Source organism: Scyliorhinus torazame, chromosome 18, assembly GCF_047496885.1.
Source record: "Scyliorhinus torazame isolate Kashiwa2021f chromosome 18, sScyTor2.1, whole genome shotgun sequence".
In the NCBI taxonomy this organism is placed as follows: Eukaryota; Metazoa; Chordata; class Chondrichthyes; order Carcharhiniformes; family Scyliorhinidae; genus Scyliorhinus; species Scyliorhinus torazame.
In genome coordinates, this window is record NC_092724.1 from 110,080,300 (window position 1) to 110,095,754 (window position 15,455).

The 15,455-nt window shown below is 46.8% G+C and overlaps 1 protein-coding gene across 2 annotated transcripts in view; it reads left to right on the forward strand.

The window, feature by feature from the left end:
* The window catches only part of LOC140395410 (forkhead box protein K2-like), a 142,427-nt gene that overhangs the window by 106,944 nt on the left and 20,028 nt on the right, over window positions 1–15,455 (forward strand). For both annotated transcript variants that reach the window (XR_011936182.1, XM_072483133.1), the window contains exon 6: window positions 5,932–6,107. Coding sequence is in view for 1 of the 2 variants with exons in the window: in XM_072483133.1 (XP_072339234.1) it covers window positions 5,932–6,107 (176 nt within the window). In the remaining variant the exon portion in view is untranslated. The remainder of the gene's footprint in view (window positions 1–5,931; window positions 6,108–15,455) is intronic.

Below are 15,455 nucleotides of genomic sequence, written 5' to 3' on the forward strand. Positions count from 1 at the left end.
GAAGTGCCTCAGCCCCCCAGGGGGTTCGATCTATACAACCTACTATAAAAGTCCTGAAAGGTCTTGCTCACCCCCTCCGACTCCCCAACTAAGTTCCCATCCCCGTCAACCACTTTCCCTATTTCCCTAGCTGCCTCCCTCTTTCTGAGCTGCTGTGCAAGCATCTTCTCCCCGTGCTCATAGATCGCTCCCTTCACCTTCCTGAGCTGCTCCACTGCCCTTCCTGTAGTTAACAAACCAAATTCCGACTCCAGTCTCCGGCGTTCCCTCAAGAGTCCTGCCTCTGGAGCCTCCGCATATCTCCTATCCACTCGTAGAATCTCTCTTACCAGTCGGTCCGTTTCTGCCCTTTCCGTCCTGTCCCTGTGAGCCCGGATCGAGATCATCTCCTCTCGCCACTGCCTTCAGCGCATCGCAGACCACCGCTGCTGAGACCTCCCCCGTGTCTTTTACCTGCCGGTAGTTCAGCATGCACTTCCTCAACCACTCACAGACTGCTTCGTCCGCCAAGAGCCCCACTTCCAATCTCCATTGCGGGCGCTGCTTACTATCCATACTGACCTGCAGGTCCACCCAGTGCGGAGCATGGTCCGAGATCTCTTTCCCCCCCCCCCCCCCCCCCCCCCCCCCCCCCAATCTGCTCCATGAACCCTTTCAGCTCCCTTGCCCGTTCTCGAACATGACCTATCCAGGCCTGGATCAATAACAGTGTTGAAATCCTCACCCATAATCAGCCTGTGCGAATCCAGGTCCGGAATCTTCTCCAATACCCTCTTTATAAAATCCCCATCGTCCCAATTTGGTGCGTATACGTTGACCAGCACTACCTTCATCCCCTGCAGCCTGCCACTAACCATGATATATCTACCTCCCACATCCGAGACTATCCTCCCTGTCTCAAATGCCACCCGCTTGTTGATCAAAATCGCAGCCCCCCTCTTGCCTTGAGTCCAGCCCCGAGTGGAAAACCTGACTAACCCAACCTTTCCTCAACCCGACCTGATCCACTACTTTAAGATGTGTCTCCTGCAGCATCACCATGTCCGCCTTCAGTCTCCTCAGGTGTGCAAACTCACAAGCCCTCTTCACAGGCCCCATTAGCCCCCGGACATTCCAGGTTACCAGCCTAGTTGGGGGACAAAGTCCCCCCCTCCCACTGTGCCTCCGTGAGCTGGCTCACCCAGCTGGCTTGGTGACCCCCATCTCTGGCGCCGAGAAGTCTCCCACCCATTGTTCTCTCGCTCCCCTCACCCCGCTCCTGTAAACAAGTTCCCTGATCCAACAATCCCCAAACAGCCCGCAGCAAGAAAACACAACGAACAAAAGCAGCACCCACCGAAACCCAGACAGGCACATCTCCATCCCACCAAAGTGCACAACAGTATAAACATCCTAAATAGAACACAAAAGGAACGTTACCAACATCTGCCCCCCAAAAAAGCAAAAACAAAATGGAAAATCGACTCTTTCCCACTCCCCCTTCCCTCTCCCCTAAAGAGAGCGCCAAAAAAAAGGACTGATACAAAGCAATACGAGAAAACATAGCCAATTTTAACAACAGAAAGGAAAAAAAACCCAACCGAAACCCCACCAACATTCCAATGGGGAGAGGGGAAAAACAAATAAACAAAAGAAAAACCGAAAAAGAAAAAGGGCCCAATATAGGCCAACATATTGTCACTGAGTCCAATAGTTCTCAAGCTCCCACCAGTCCTTTTCTTTTTGCATAGTCCATCGCCTCATCGGGCGAATCAAAATAATGATGTTGGTCTTCGTGCGTAGCCCACAGGCGCGCTGGGTACAGCAGACCAAACTTCACCTGCTTCTTAAAGAAAATCGCCTTGACTTGATTGAAGCCTGCCCTCTTCCTCGCCACCTCCACGCTCAGGTCCTGGTACACCCGCAGGATGCTATTCTCCCACTTGCAACTCCGCGTGCGCTTGGCCCACCATAGAATACATTCCTTGTCCAGGAACCTGTGGAATCTCACCACCATCGCCCTCGGAGGGTCCCCCGCCCGCGGCTTCCTGGCAAGCACCCGATACGCCCTGTCCACCTCCAGCGGTCGGAGGAATGCCCCCTCCCCCAGCAGCTTTTCGAACATACCCGTCACGCATGCTCCAGCATCTGCTCCCTCCGGAAGCCTGACAGTTCTTAGGTTTTGACGGTGGGACTGGTTCTCAAGGTCCTCCACCTTCTCCCAAGATCCTCTACCTTCTCCAAGAGCCTTTTCTGCTGTTCTAGAAGCATCCCTCCAGCTCCACTGCTGTTTGGTGGTAGTCTTGTTTCAACAGCGCCTTCTCCACCTTCTGAATCGCCCGGTCCTGGGCGTCCAGTCTGTTCTCCAGGCGATCAATTGACTCCTTGATTGGGTCCAGGCATTCTCGCTTCTGTCTGGCGAAACCATCCTGGATGGCCTGCATCACTGGGTCCGTTGCACGCCACCCCAGGGGTCCGCCCCTCCGCCATACTGTCTCCCGTTACAGCTTCAACACCGCTCGCTACTGGCTTCTTGTTTCTGCCCTTTTGCACACTTCTGATCCTTTTTCCCATATACCAATGCGAGGAAACAGTGCCCAGCTGCCTCAACCTACAAATGTTTCGATTACAACCGGAAAAAAGTCCGGGGGGAAAGGTCCAAAAGTCCAACCAGAGCGGGAGCCACCAAATGTGAGCCTTACTCCTCCATAGTCGCCACCGGAAGTCTTTGATGAGATGAGTTACGGGTCTGAGCTAACCACTTCCAATTTAATCCTATTCCGGTTGGTGAGGTTAGGTTGCACAGCAGTATGTTCTAAACTTACCATTACCATTCTGCACAAATGTTTGCTGATGGTCAAATGTAATAGCTGCTGCCTCCTTTCTTTACAGAATCACCTTTTATGGTGCTTGTATCTTTTGGACTTCTATAGTTTGGACCACAGGCCAGCAATGATCATGTACTTAAGCAGGATCTTGCGTAAGGAAATCTTGGAATTTATCTTGAACCTCATGACAAAAAGCCTTCACATTACATTAATTTAAAATGCAGTGACTGTTTTCCACAAGATCCCTAGACTGCAGTGAATTGAATGTCTCTTTACGAAGAAGCGTTTTTGATGAGATGTTTGAGAGAGAAATGTTGAGGAAACCAGGAGAACTTTGTTCTTTTGAGTTGTTACGTATAATTAACAGCACAAAGTGGCTCTTTATGCTTCACACAAGTAATACTGTAAAATATTAAAGATCAAGCAAGCAGGCAATTGGGGGCTCAGTTTATCTTCTCATCTGATGAATGACAGCTCCTACATTTTGCTGCTACATTGGAATTGTTAACTTGGTTTAGGCTCAACTATTGGAATGGATGTGGAACTTTCTAATGCACAAGAGTAGTGCCAACTGATTTAAGCAGAATCATTTAATGATAATAAAATATTTACTTGTCAAATGGGTTGCAGTAAAGCTCAATTTCTGGGTTCACAGGCATTGTGCACAAGTTCATGGTCAATAGCTGCTAAAAATATTTCAAGAGAAATCTTTTATAGAATGTATTTGCTTCTCCATGACACAAAATAACGAAAAATGTTATGTCGAGTTAAGAAAAAGTTCTAACTGTTCCACCATCACTGCCTCGTGACTCACTAGGTTCGGAGTCCCACTGTCCCATGCTGGATCTAAGCACAAAAATCAAGGCTGACATTCAATTGCAGTATTGAGGGAGTGCTGCACTGTGAGGTGTCATCTTTCGACAGATGTTAAACCGAGGCCCCTACTGCCCCCAAGGTGGATGCAAAGGATCTCTTGGCACTGTTTCGAAGAGAAGGGCAGTTAGCCCAGTGTCCTGTCCAATATTTATCACTCAATCAACATCGCAAACATAAATCAATTGGTCATTATTTGCATTGCTGTTTGTAGGAGCTTGCTGCGCACTAATTGGCTGCCACTTTTCCTTTACTTGAACAGTGATTATTCTGTAATAAGTACTTGATTAACTGCATTGTGCTTTGCGACAGCTGGTGGTTGTGTATGACACAATGTAAATGCAAGTCCGTCTTTTTATTTCTTTGAGTTATAGCAATGTAAAGCTCGCAGTAGTAAACATGTATCACTGTTTGCGTCAAGAAGATTGATCAGAATATGACCTAGATGCATTCTCGATGTGCAGGAAGTATCCAGTTTATACATTTATGAATGACTTGCATGTTCTCATGTTGACAATCAACTTGTTATTAACCCTGTGCCAAAAAAATAAACCGTTGAAGTAGATTGAGTTATTCAAGGGAGTGACTTTTGACTGCCTATTTGACCACACTAAATGTTTGAGGAAATATTTGATTTGGAGTTAATTGATGTGTATGTTAGTATTTCAACACCTCACTCCTCCGTTCCGAGGTCCCCACCTCCTTCAAGAAAACTACCATAATACCAGTACCAAAGAAGAACAAGTTAGCCTGCCTCAACGACTACAGACCAGTGGTCCTGACGTCTGTTATCATGAAATGCTTCGAGTGACTAGTCATGAGACAGATCAATGCCAGCCTCCCAGACGGTCTCGGTCCACAGCAGATGCTATCTCCCTGACTCTACAATCAATACTCAAACACCTCGACAACAAGGACACCTACGTGAGACTGCTGTTCATAGACTACAGCTCCGTCTTCAACACCATTATCCTGACGAGACTTATAACCAACTCTGCAATCTTGGACTTGACCACTCCTTGTGCAGCTGGATCCTTGACTTCCTCACCAACCGACCACAATCTGTCAGTATAGGCAACAGCACCTCCTCCACAATAGTCCTCAACACCGGGGCCCCTCAAGGATGTATGCTCAGTCCTCTACAGTACTCCCTATACACACATGACTGTGTGGCAAGATTAACTCCAACTCAATCTGTAAGTTTGCGTATGATACGACTGTGGTGGGTTGGATCTCAAACAACGACGAATCAGACTACAGCAGGGACATAGTTCATTCTCTCTAAATGTCGGAAAGACCAAGGAACTGATTATCGACTTCAGGAAACGTAGCACGACACACACTTTCGTCTGCATCAATGGCTCCAAAGTGGAGATGGTCAATAGCTTTAAGTTCCTGGGGGCCACCATCGCCAACAGTCTGTCCTGGTTCACTCACGTTGATGCAACAGTCAAGAAAGCCCAACAATGTCTCTACTTTCCACAGAAGCTAAAGAAATTCGGCATGTCTGCATCGACTCTCAAACTTCTACAGATGTGCCATAGAGAGCATCCTATCCGGCTGCATCACAGCTTGGTATGGCAACTGCTTGGCCCAAGGTCGCAAGAAACTGCAGAGTGTGGTGAACTCGGCCCAACGCATCACACAAGCTTGCCACCCACACATTGATTCTGTCTGCACCTCCCGCTGCCTCAGGAAGGCGGACAGCATTGTCAAAGATCCCTTCCACCCAGGCTTTGCCTTCTTCCAGACCCTTCCATCAGGCAGAAGATACAGAAGTCTGAAGACCCGCACATCCAGACATAGGAACAGCTTCTTCCCCACAGCTCCTAGACTCTTCAACGACTCTCCCTCGGATTGATCTGTTTCCTGAAAGAACTCTATTCATGATGCCCTATGCTGCTCTTGCTCATGTATTTGCTTTGTTTGGCCCCTTGTTCCGCACTGTAACCAATCATTGTTTGTCAATGTACCATTTGTCAATGTACTCTGTTTAATTCTTTTTTGTCTACTATGTATGTAATGTGTATGTTTAGCTTGGCCGCTGAAAAATACCTTTCACTGTACTTTGGTACATGTGACAATAAATGAAATCAAATTTTCAGGATCTTCCAACATCAAGTATTCTGGCTTTAGTTTGTCAGACAAAGTTAAACTTACTGGTCACTATTTAAACTGTCAGTCTGTTGTAAGGCTTTCTTAGTATTTACTTAAGTGTTGCTCATGTTGTTTTTTTCATCTTCTGCCGCAGAAGTGCACCAGCTTCTCCAAGCCACCCTGGTGTGTTTTCCTCCCACTCCAGCGGTGTACAAACTCCAGAGAGCCTGTCCAGGGAAGGTTCTCCAATCCCCACAGACCACGAATCTAGCACTGTGCAACCTAAGTTAGCAGTAATACAAGAGGCACGATATGCTCAGAGTGCACCAGGTGAGTGCTATGCATATCCAAATGTGTACGCCAGTGCATTATTCATTAAGCTACTAGCAAGGGGAGGGGGTTCATTTTATGCAGTAGACATCTTGCAATTCTTAACCTTGTTATGATACTGAATTTTCCTGTCTCCAAAGTGGACTTGAATCAGAATTTAGTTCTTGTTTTGGCTTTAACATACGTAATGACTTGTTGCATTTCTACTGAGCTGAAACTCTTAACTGACTAACGAGCTGCAAACTATGAAACAATCAAAAATAACTAAACTTCCTTTTTTCATAGAATACATTAAAGACCAGTGTTAAAATCTGCATTTTGGATTATAGAAATCATGCTGGATAAAGCTGAATATCTTACTTATTTTGACAACGGGTTCGCAAAATTGTAACAGCGGCATATTAATCTTGTTAAATCATGGTGTCACATTCATTATCCTAAACAAATGGCCGACAAGTAACTACTGTAAATGTTTGTTACTTGCTTAAAATCCAGAATTCAACCAGGAAAATGGAATTAACGTCCTTCTTCAACACTGCCAATTCTTTCATTATGTCAAAAAGTGTTCAAATCAACATTTCAATCAAACAGTTACATTGAAACTTGATTCCAGTATCTAAAACGTGTGCACCGACCTACCCTCTTTCCCCCATCCCCCAGTAAACATTTTGTTTGTATGTATGCTTAAGTTCACGGTAGCATTGTGGATAGCACAACTGCTTCACAGCTCCAGGGTCCCAGGTTCGATTCCCAGCTTGAGTCACTGTCTGTGCGGAGTCTGCACGTTCTCCCCGTGTGTGCGTGGGTTTCCTCCTGGTGCTCCGGTTTCCTCCCACAGTCCAAAGATGTGCAGGTTAGGTGGATTGGCCATGCTAAATTGCCCATAGTGTCCAAAATTGCCCTTAGTGTTGGGTGGGGTTACTGGGTTATGGGGATGGGGTGGAGGTGTGGACCTTGGGTAGGGTGCTCTTTCCAAGAGCCGGTGCAGACTCGATGGGCGGAATGGACTCCTGCACTGTAAATTCTATGTTCTATTTCTGTTACCCTTTTGAGACCAGACAAGTTTAAATTAATATTTTAAGAGGGCAGCACGGTGGCGCAGTGGTTAGCATTGCTGCCTCATGGCGCCGAGGTCCCAGGTTCGATCCCGGCTCTGGGTCATTGTCCATGTGGAATTTGCACATCCTCCCCATGTTTGTGTGGGTTTCGCCCCCACAACCCAAAAGATGTGCAGGGTAGGTGGATTGGCCATGCTAAATTGTCCCTTAATTGGAAAAAATGAATTGGGTACTCAAAAAAAATTTAAATTATAAATTTAAAAAATTTATATTTTAAGGAAAATAGATCAGACCTGCCACACACTGGGGATATCTGGCTATAACTGGGGGAAACACACTGGACAGTTTGTGTTCCACAACCCCACCCCCCAGGAATAAAGATGGGAAATTCAGTGTGTCTGTTTCCTGCAACTCTGGTACACAAGTGCGAAACTTCAAAATTTAGCACTTAAATGTTCCCAGCCCTTCCTCTTGAAATCATTCTGTTTTTGGTATGGTTATGAATTCAATAAATAAATCAATATTTCATCAACAGAGAGATCTATTTTGAGAGGAAATTATGTTCATTTTAAGGAACCGCAGAAAGAAATATGATTCTAAAAATATATATTAATCAAGTACTTAAAATCGGGTACATGGTCATGCCCTGAATCTTATCGAATAGTTCCTAAGAAAAATAGGCCACGTTCCACAATTATTGTTGGAAGTATGTGCTCTTCTGCAGTCACTGAAGTCTATTGATCGCAAGAAAGCAAAAAACCCTTGGCAGTTGTCATTCACAGCTGTCATGTTGGAAGTCTACCCCAATTGACAGATCATTTCAGCCACATCTGAGTATTAGCTTCAGGCTTGTAAAATGCCAAGTTTCAAGCGGTCATATTACAAACAAGTTATTTAAGTCAGAACTACCTCATAAGATGAGAGGGCTATGCCCTGAGCTGAGACTGAGTAGAAAGGGCCTATATTCTCTGGAGTTTAGCAGAAAAAGAAGCAATCTTATTTAAAGATATAAAATTCATCGGGACCATGACCAGGTAGATGTTGAGAGGCTCTTTGCTCTGACTGGATGGTCTATAACTTGGGGTCACAGCCTCAGGATAAAGCACTGGCCATGCAGGATGGAAACGAGAATTCTTTTCACTGAGAGTTGCAAACCTTCTGGAATTTTCTACACCGGAGGGCTGTGCCTGCCCAATTGATGAGAATATATTGAAGGCTGAGATTGATAGCAATGTGACCACTAAGCCAGGGCTTCCAGAACTGTGGGTTGCATCCCCCAGTGGGGTTGTCAGCCAAACCTTTGGGACCATGAGCGCAGAGGCAGAAATGGTGGGTGTGGAGCTCAAACAGTCTGCTCACCTTGCCTCATTATCCAATGGTGGGCATGGCCTATTGGATTGATCCTTGAGGCCTGATTCCTGCTGCAGAATTGGCTGCGAAATGATAAGTGTTTTTTTTTTTAATCCTGCAGTTTAAACACACCAATTACACTCCCTTCTGGGCCCTCAAGTTTTCACTCTTGGGTCACGTGTAGTCTGGGGCATTAAGATGGGGTCACACCGGGAGAAAAGTTTTAAGAAGCACGGCATTAAGGGAATTGAGAGATTTGAGCATAAATTGGGAAAGTGGAGTTGATGGTCACGTGTAGTCTGGGGCATTAAGATGGGTTCACACTGGGAGAAAAGTTTTAAGAAGCACGGCACTAACAGAATTGAGGGATTTGGGCATAAAGTGGGAAAGTGGAGTTGATGTAGAAGATTAACTATGAACTTAGAATCTTGGAGCAGGTTCGAGGGCTTTATGGCCAACCGCTTCTATTTTTTTATGTTCTTGTGTTCTTACAACTACTGGAGAGACATAAGGAAAGCGGTTAAATGTAACAATTCATGTCATTTGGAATTGGGAACAGGAGTAAGGCCCTTCAGCCCGCGAGACTGTTCGACCATTCAATGAGATCATGGCTGACATCCTAAGGAATGACTTTTCTTGTCTCAGTTCATTGAATCTTATGAGTAAGAGGTAGGAGGGCTCCGTAACAATGTTAGAGGCTACATTCTCTTCCTGTGGACATTTATTTTGTTTGGGGAGTCATTATGTTGTCATCTGATCAGCATTCCTACACATTTCACTGTTACTGAAGATATAATTCATTGGACTTGCTTTTGAAGCAAATGTGAAGTGGGATATGACTTTATTGAATGCTCCCTGATTTTCTACCAGTGCAACTTTGCATTTGGATTTTGTATTTGTCCTCGGCCCAGCCATCTTCAGCTGCTTCATTAATGACCGTCCTTGTATCATAAGAATAGAAGTGGGGATGTTCACCGCTGATGTTTGCACAATATTCATCATAATCCTCCGATACGGAAGCGGTCCATGTCAAAATTCAGCAAGACCCGGACAAAATCCAGGCTTGGGCTGACAGGTGGCAAGTAACTTTCGTGCCATACAAGTGCCAGGCAATGACCATCACGAACAAGAGAGAATTTAACCATCGCCCTTGACATTCATGACATTATCATTACAGAATCCCTGACTATCAACATCCTGGGGGTCACCATAGAATAGAATCTGAGCTGGACTAGCCATCGAATAGACAATGGCTAGGTATCCTGTGGCAAGTAACTCACTTCCTGACTCCCCAAAGCCTGTCCACCATTTACATGGCACAAGTCAAGAGTGCAATAGAATACTCTTCACTTACCTGGATGAGTGCCATGTCCAACAGCACTCCAGAAACTCGACCACCATCCAGAACAAAATAGCCCGCTTGCTTGACGCTCCATCCACAAGCATTCACTCCCTCCACCACCGATGCACAGTAGCAGCAGCAAGATGCACTGCAGGAACTCACCAAGGTTCCTTAGCCTGCGACTTCCAAACCCATGACCCCTACCATCTAAAATGATGAGGGCAGCAGGCACATGTGAACCACCACTTGAAAATTCCCCTGCAAATCACTCCCCATCGTGACGTGGAAACGTCGCTGGGTCAAAATCCTGGAACTCCCTCATGGTACTGTGGGTGTACCTGCACCACGCGAATTGCAGCAGCTCAAGAAGGCAGTTCACCACCACCTTCTCAAAGGCAATTAAGGATGGCAGTAAAGCTTGTCTAATGAGCAACACCCACCTCCTATGAATGAATTTTTAAAAATGTGGACTCACCATAACTATCACTTGGGTTTTATTTGATCTGTAGGTAAATATGAGGCTTAATAAGGATCTTAATTTATGTAACACTGCTTCCATTGGTCGCTTTTGGAGACAAGTGTTTAATTGATCCTTAGTGGAGCTCTGGGCATTTCTCCAACTTACAACAATTGAACACCATACATTCTGGTAAATAGTTAAATATTAGTTCACACTGTGGGATATTCCATATGTTTATATTTTTTTATTGGTGTGAGGGGTAACTGGCTTGGGCCAGAGCCCATCCGAACTCGTGTGTTACGTTGATATTTATTTTTCTGACGGGGCTAAATACATTGAGCTTTTATGGATGATTATAGACAATATGTAAGACTGGGGAATTGAATAAGGATAGATAAACTCAAAGGCACAGATATTTGATTATAAGACTTAAGATATTTAGGATGTTTTTAATGCCCATAGTTGGGAAATTTATTGAACAAATGATGACTGTATCTTTTCTTGATAAGCAATCTTTGAAAGTGGTCAAGTTTTCAGTAATCTCTGTTTATAAATATGAGAAATGCCAATAAAAAGATTTTTTTAAAAAAAGTTTTCAGTAATCTTAGCAAACCCTGGAATTTATTAATGACACATCAGTGTGTCATATAAAATGCCAAATCTATAGAGTTTATCAAAAAGGTTGAAAAAATATTTCACAATTAATGAAAAATGCACCTCCTCTCTTGGTACAGAGTGGAAAGCATACAAGGCCTTTGTTAGAGGAAGGATAATATATTAATCACCCACGCAGAAAAAGGTGAGCAAGGCTAAGTTAGATCAGTTAGAAAATACTTCAACAAACCTTAACTATGTCAGCAATCACAATGTGCAAGTTGCAGAAATAGTGCTAACTGACCACTTAATTTCTTCAAAAGTGGAGCTTGTCCACTATCTCACATGATTCAGATCAATGGTTTTCAAACTTTTCTGCAGGTAAAGTTGCCCGAAGGGAAATATTCCCACCATTGCAGAACATAACTTATATTGGTTTACAGTAACATAAACAAAATGGAAATAAGTTAAAATTTACCCAAAAAAGTGCAGCATTCTTTAGACACTTTAATCGTGGTGAATGATATTCAGGGCTACTGTGGGATCCTACAATGGACCCCAGTTTGAAAACCTCTGATCAAGATGTCATATGGAAAAACATGTGTTCAAAATAGCACCAGAGCAAATTAGGCATTGAGGAAAGATTGAAAGCATATCTTCACTCACCACCTCTAATCTACTATTTCTCTTACCCCCCCCCCCCCCCCCCTTTGTAAGTGATTGTCCATACCTCCCTGTTGTGAACTTTTGAGGAAACATGGCTCCAGAAGCCAATAAATAGGTCTATGGCTTCTGTTTATAGGGTGGTGTAGAGAAGCTACGCAGGCATACTCATTATCCCACTCTTCTTTGTCTTTTTAAAAATATTTTATTCTGGCATTTTCATAAAAAACAAACAGAAACAAAATTATACAACATGATAAATAACCAACGCCCACTCTCCCCCTCCTCCCGTCCTGCCTTCCCCATTTTAACCCCCTTACCCACCCCATTTCCCTTTTGCTGACTCCTCAATCCTCCTTCAAGAAGTCAATGAACGGCTTCCACCTCCCGAGAGAACCCATCAACCGACTCCCTCAGGACGAACTTGACCTTCTCCAGCCTCAGGAATTCTGCTTGGTCACTCACCCACACCCATGCTTTCGGCGGCTCCGAGTCCCTCCATCCAAGTGAAATTTGTCAGGGAGGCAAAGGCCATGACATGATATTGGGTCTTCCGACGCCCCAAATATCGCTATACCTTGACTCAGGGCCACCTTCACCCCCAGAACACATTACATCCTCAAACCCCTGCCAGAACCCCTTCAGCTTCGGACATGCCCAAAACATGTGGATGCGTTTTGCGGGCCCGCGCGCAGCCCACGCCTATCCTCTACCCCCTCAAAAAAACCTACTCATCTGCGCTACCATCATATGTGCCCTGTGAAATACTTTAAACTGGATGAGGTTTAGCCTCGCAGACGACGTGAACGCACTCCTCCTCCACAGGGCCATGGCCCACGTCCCGGCCTCCACCACCACCTCACCCAACTCCTCCTCCCACCTCCGCTTTATATCCCCCACCGGGCCCCCCTCCCAATCCATCAGCTCCTTATAGATCTCTGATACCTTCCCCTCTCCTATCTCCTTCGATAGCACCTTGTCGTCCAACCCCAAGGGCAGTAGCCCAGGGAAGGACGGTATCTCACTCCTCACAAAATCCCGAACCTGCAGGTACCTGAAGCCGTTCCCCCAGGACAGCACATACTCTTCCTCCAGGTCCTCCAATTTCACGAAACTGCTCCCTTCAAACAGATCACCAAATCGCTCAATACCTGCCTGCATCAACTCCTGAAACCTCACATCCCCCACCCCAATGCAAACCTATGATTATCACAGAATGGTGCCCAAACTGAGAAGCCCTCCAGTCCCAAATGCTGCCTCCACTGCCACCACACCTTCAAGGCCAACACTACCATTGGGAACACGGAGTACCTGGCCGGCGAGAATGGAAGAGGCGCTGTTAACAATGCGCTTAAGCTCGTTCCCCTACAAGAAGCCGCCTCCATACATTCCAATGCTAACCCTTCCCCCACTACCTATTTCCTAACAGTGGCAATGTTCACCACCCAGTAGTAGTTCATTATGTCCAGTAACCCCAGCACCCCTCCCTCGCCCCTGCTCCAAAAATAAAACTCTTTGACCCGCAGGTTCTACCCCGCCCATACAAACCCAGAGATCAACACATCAATCGTTTTAAAGAACGACTTCAGGACAAAGATCGGGAGGTTCTGAAACACGAACAGTAACCTAGGCAGCACCGTAATCTTTACTTTCTGGCCCGCCAGCGACAGTGGCAACATATCCCACCTCTTGAAGTCCTACTTCATCTGCTCCGCCAGCTGAATCAAATTTAACTTGTGCAACTGTGCCAAACCCCACGTCACCTGGCTGCCCAGGTACCTAAAACTTGCCCCCACTACCTTGAATAGCAACTCCCCAAACCTCTCCTGTTCTCTAGCCTCAATCGGGAAAACCTCGCTCTTTCTCATGTTCAACTTGTACTCGGCGAACCGGCCAGAGTCCTCAAAAATTCCCATACTGTCCCCAATGCATCCGAGATGAACAGCAGGCCTTTCGCCTATAGCCAAGGCAAAAAGCAACGCGGAGAGCGGCCTCGTCCCACGATGCAGCTCGAAATATCCCAAGCTCACCCGGTTCGTTCGCACACTTGCAACCAGTGCCTTGTACAGCAGCCGGACCCAGTCCACAAATCCTGCCCGAATCGCCCCAGCACCTCACACAAATATCCCCACTCCGCCCGGTCGAATGCCTTCTCCACATCCATCGCCACTAGCACCTCCACCTCCTGCCCCTCCAGAGGCATCATAATCACACTAAGCAGCCTCCTTACATTTGCCGATAACTGTCTCCCTTTCACAACCCCATGCGGTCCTTGCCCATCACCCCTGGGACGCAGTTCTCAATTCGTAAGCCAACACCTTCGCCAACAACTTGGCTTCTACATTCATTAGCAATACGATCCACACTGTTTCTGGATCCTTGTCCTTCTTCAATATCAAAGAGATGGATGGCTGCGATTAGTCTAGGGGGGAGTTCCATCCTCTTCCTAGCCTCATTTTATGCCCTCACCAGCAGTGGCCCCAGATCTCTTTCTCCCACCCCCCCCCCCCCAACCTTGTATAAAACTCCACCCTGGGCCTTCCCTATTTGCATTGCCCCCATACCCTTTCTCACATCCCTCAACCCAATAGATGCCCCCAATCCCTGAACCAACTCCTCATCCACTCTGGGAAAACTCCAACCCATCCAGGGACCCACCCCAGCCTGGGGCTCTGACTCATACCATCTCCTATAAAAAGCATACTCATATACTGGCCCTCCGCAGCTGTCCCACCGCCTTCCCCGTAAACATTCATCAGAACACCATCTGGAGCCTCTGCCTCTCATTGAGCCGCCCCGCCTCCGGGCCTCTGAATACCTCCTCTCCACTCTCATAACCTCCTCCACCAGCTTTGTCATCTCTGACAATTCCACGTTTTCCCTATGGGCCCAAATTGAAATAAACTCTCCCCAAACCACAGCGTGGCAGCTGGAATCTCGGTTGTGTCATTGAGCTCCCCATACCCCCGGGTGGCAGCCCTCACCCGCTCACACACCTCCTCTTCCGCCAACAACCCCGCATCCAGCTTTCACTGTGGGCGCTGGGCCCCGTTCCACTGGCAAATCAACCCAGTGCGGCACGTAATCAGAGACCACAATCGCCGAATACTCCAAATCGACCAACCCCGCCAGCAACGCCTTATCAGCACAACACAGTCGATCCGGGAGTTCACCCGGTGCACATGGGAAAACTTATGAGGATTCTCCCCCCCCCCCCCCCCCCCCCACCCCATTCACTCACTCCATAAACCCCTTCAGCTCCTTCACCACTGCCGATATCTTCCCCGACCTCAGGCTCAAATGGGCCAAGCTTGGCTCTGTAACTGTATTAAAATCCCTCCCCATGGTCAACCGATGCAAGTCCAGGTCATGAACCTTCCCTGGCACCCGCTTCATGAAATCTACATCATCCCAATTTAGGGCATAAACGTTTACTAGGACGACTGCATCCCCGCCAGCTTCCCACTCTCAGTCGCGAAACCCCCCCGCCCCCGAACGCCACCTGCTTATTCACCAGCACCGCCAGCCCCCTCATCTTCATGTCCAGTCCTGAGTGGAACACCTACTCCACCCATCCTTTCCTCAACCTTGCCTTGTCATCTATCTTTAAATGCATCTCCTGCAAAAAGGCCATGCCCGCCTTCATACTCAGGTGCGTGAACACGCATGACCACTTGTCCGGCCTCTCCCTCTCCCTCTTCTCTCTCCGAACTTCACCCACATCTTGGAGAGGGCAGCCTCGACCTGATAAAACCCAGCCCTCCTCATCGCCAGTTCTGCACCCAGGTTTTGCACACCGAAGAATTTGCTCTTCATCCAGAAGGCGGTGCAACCGCGCCACCACCGCTCTTGCTGGCTCGCCTGCTTGCGGCCTCCACATC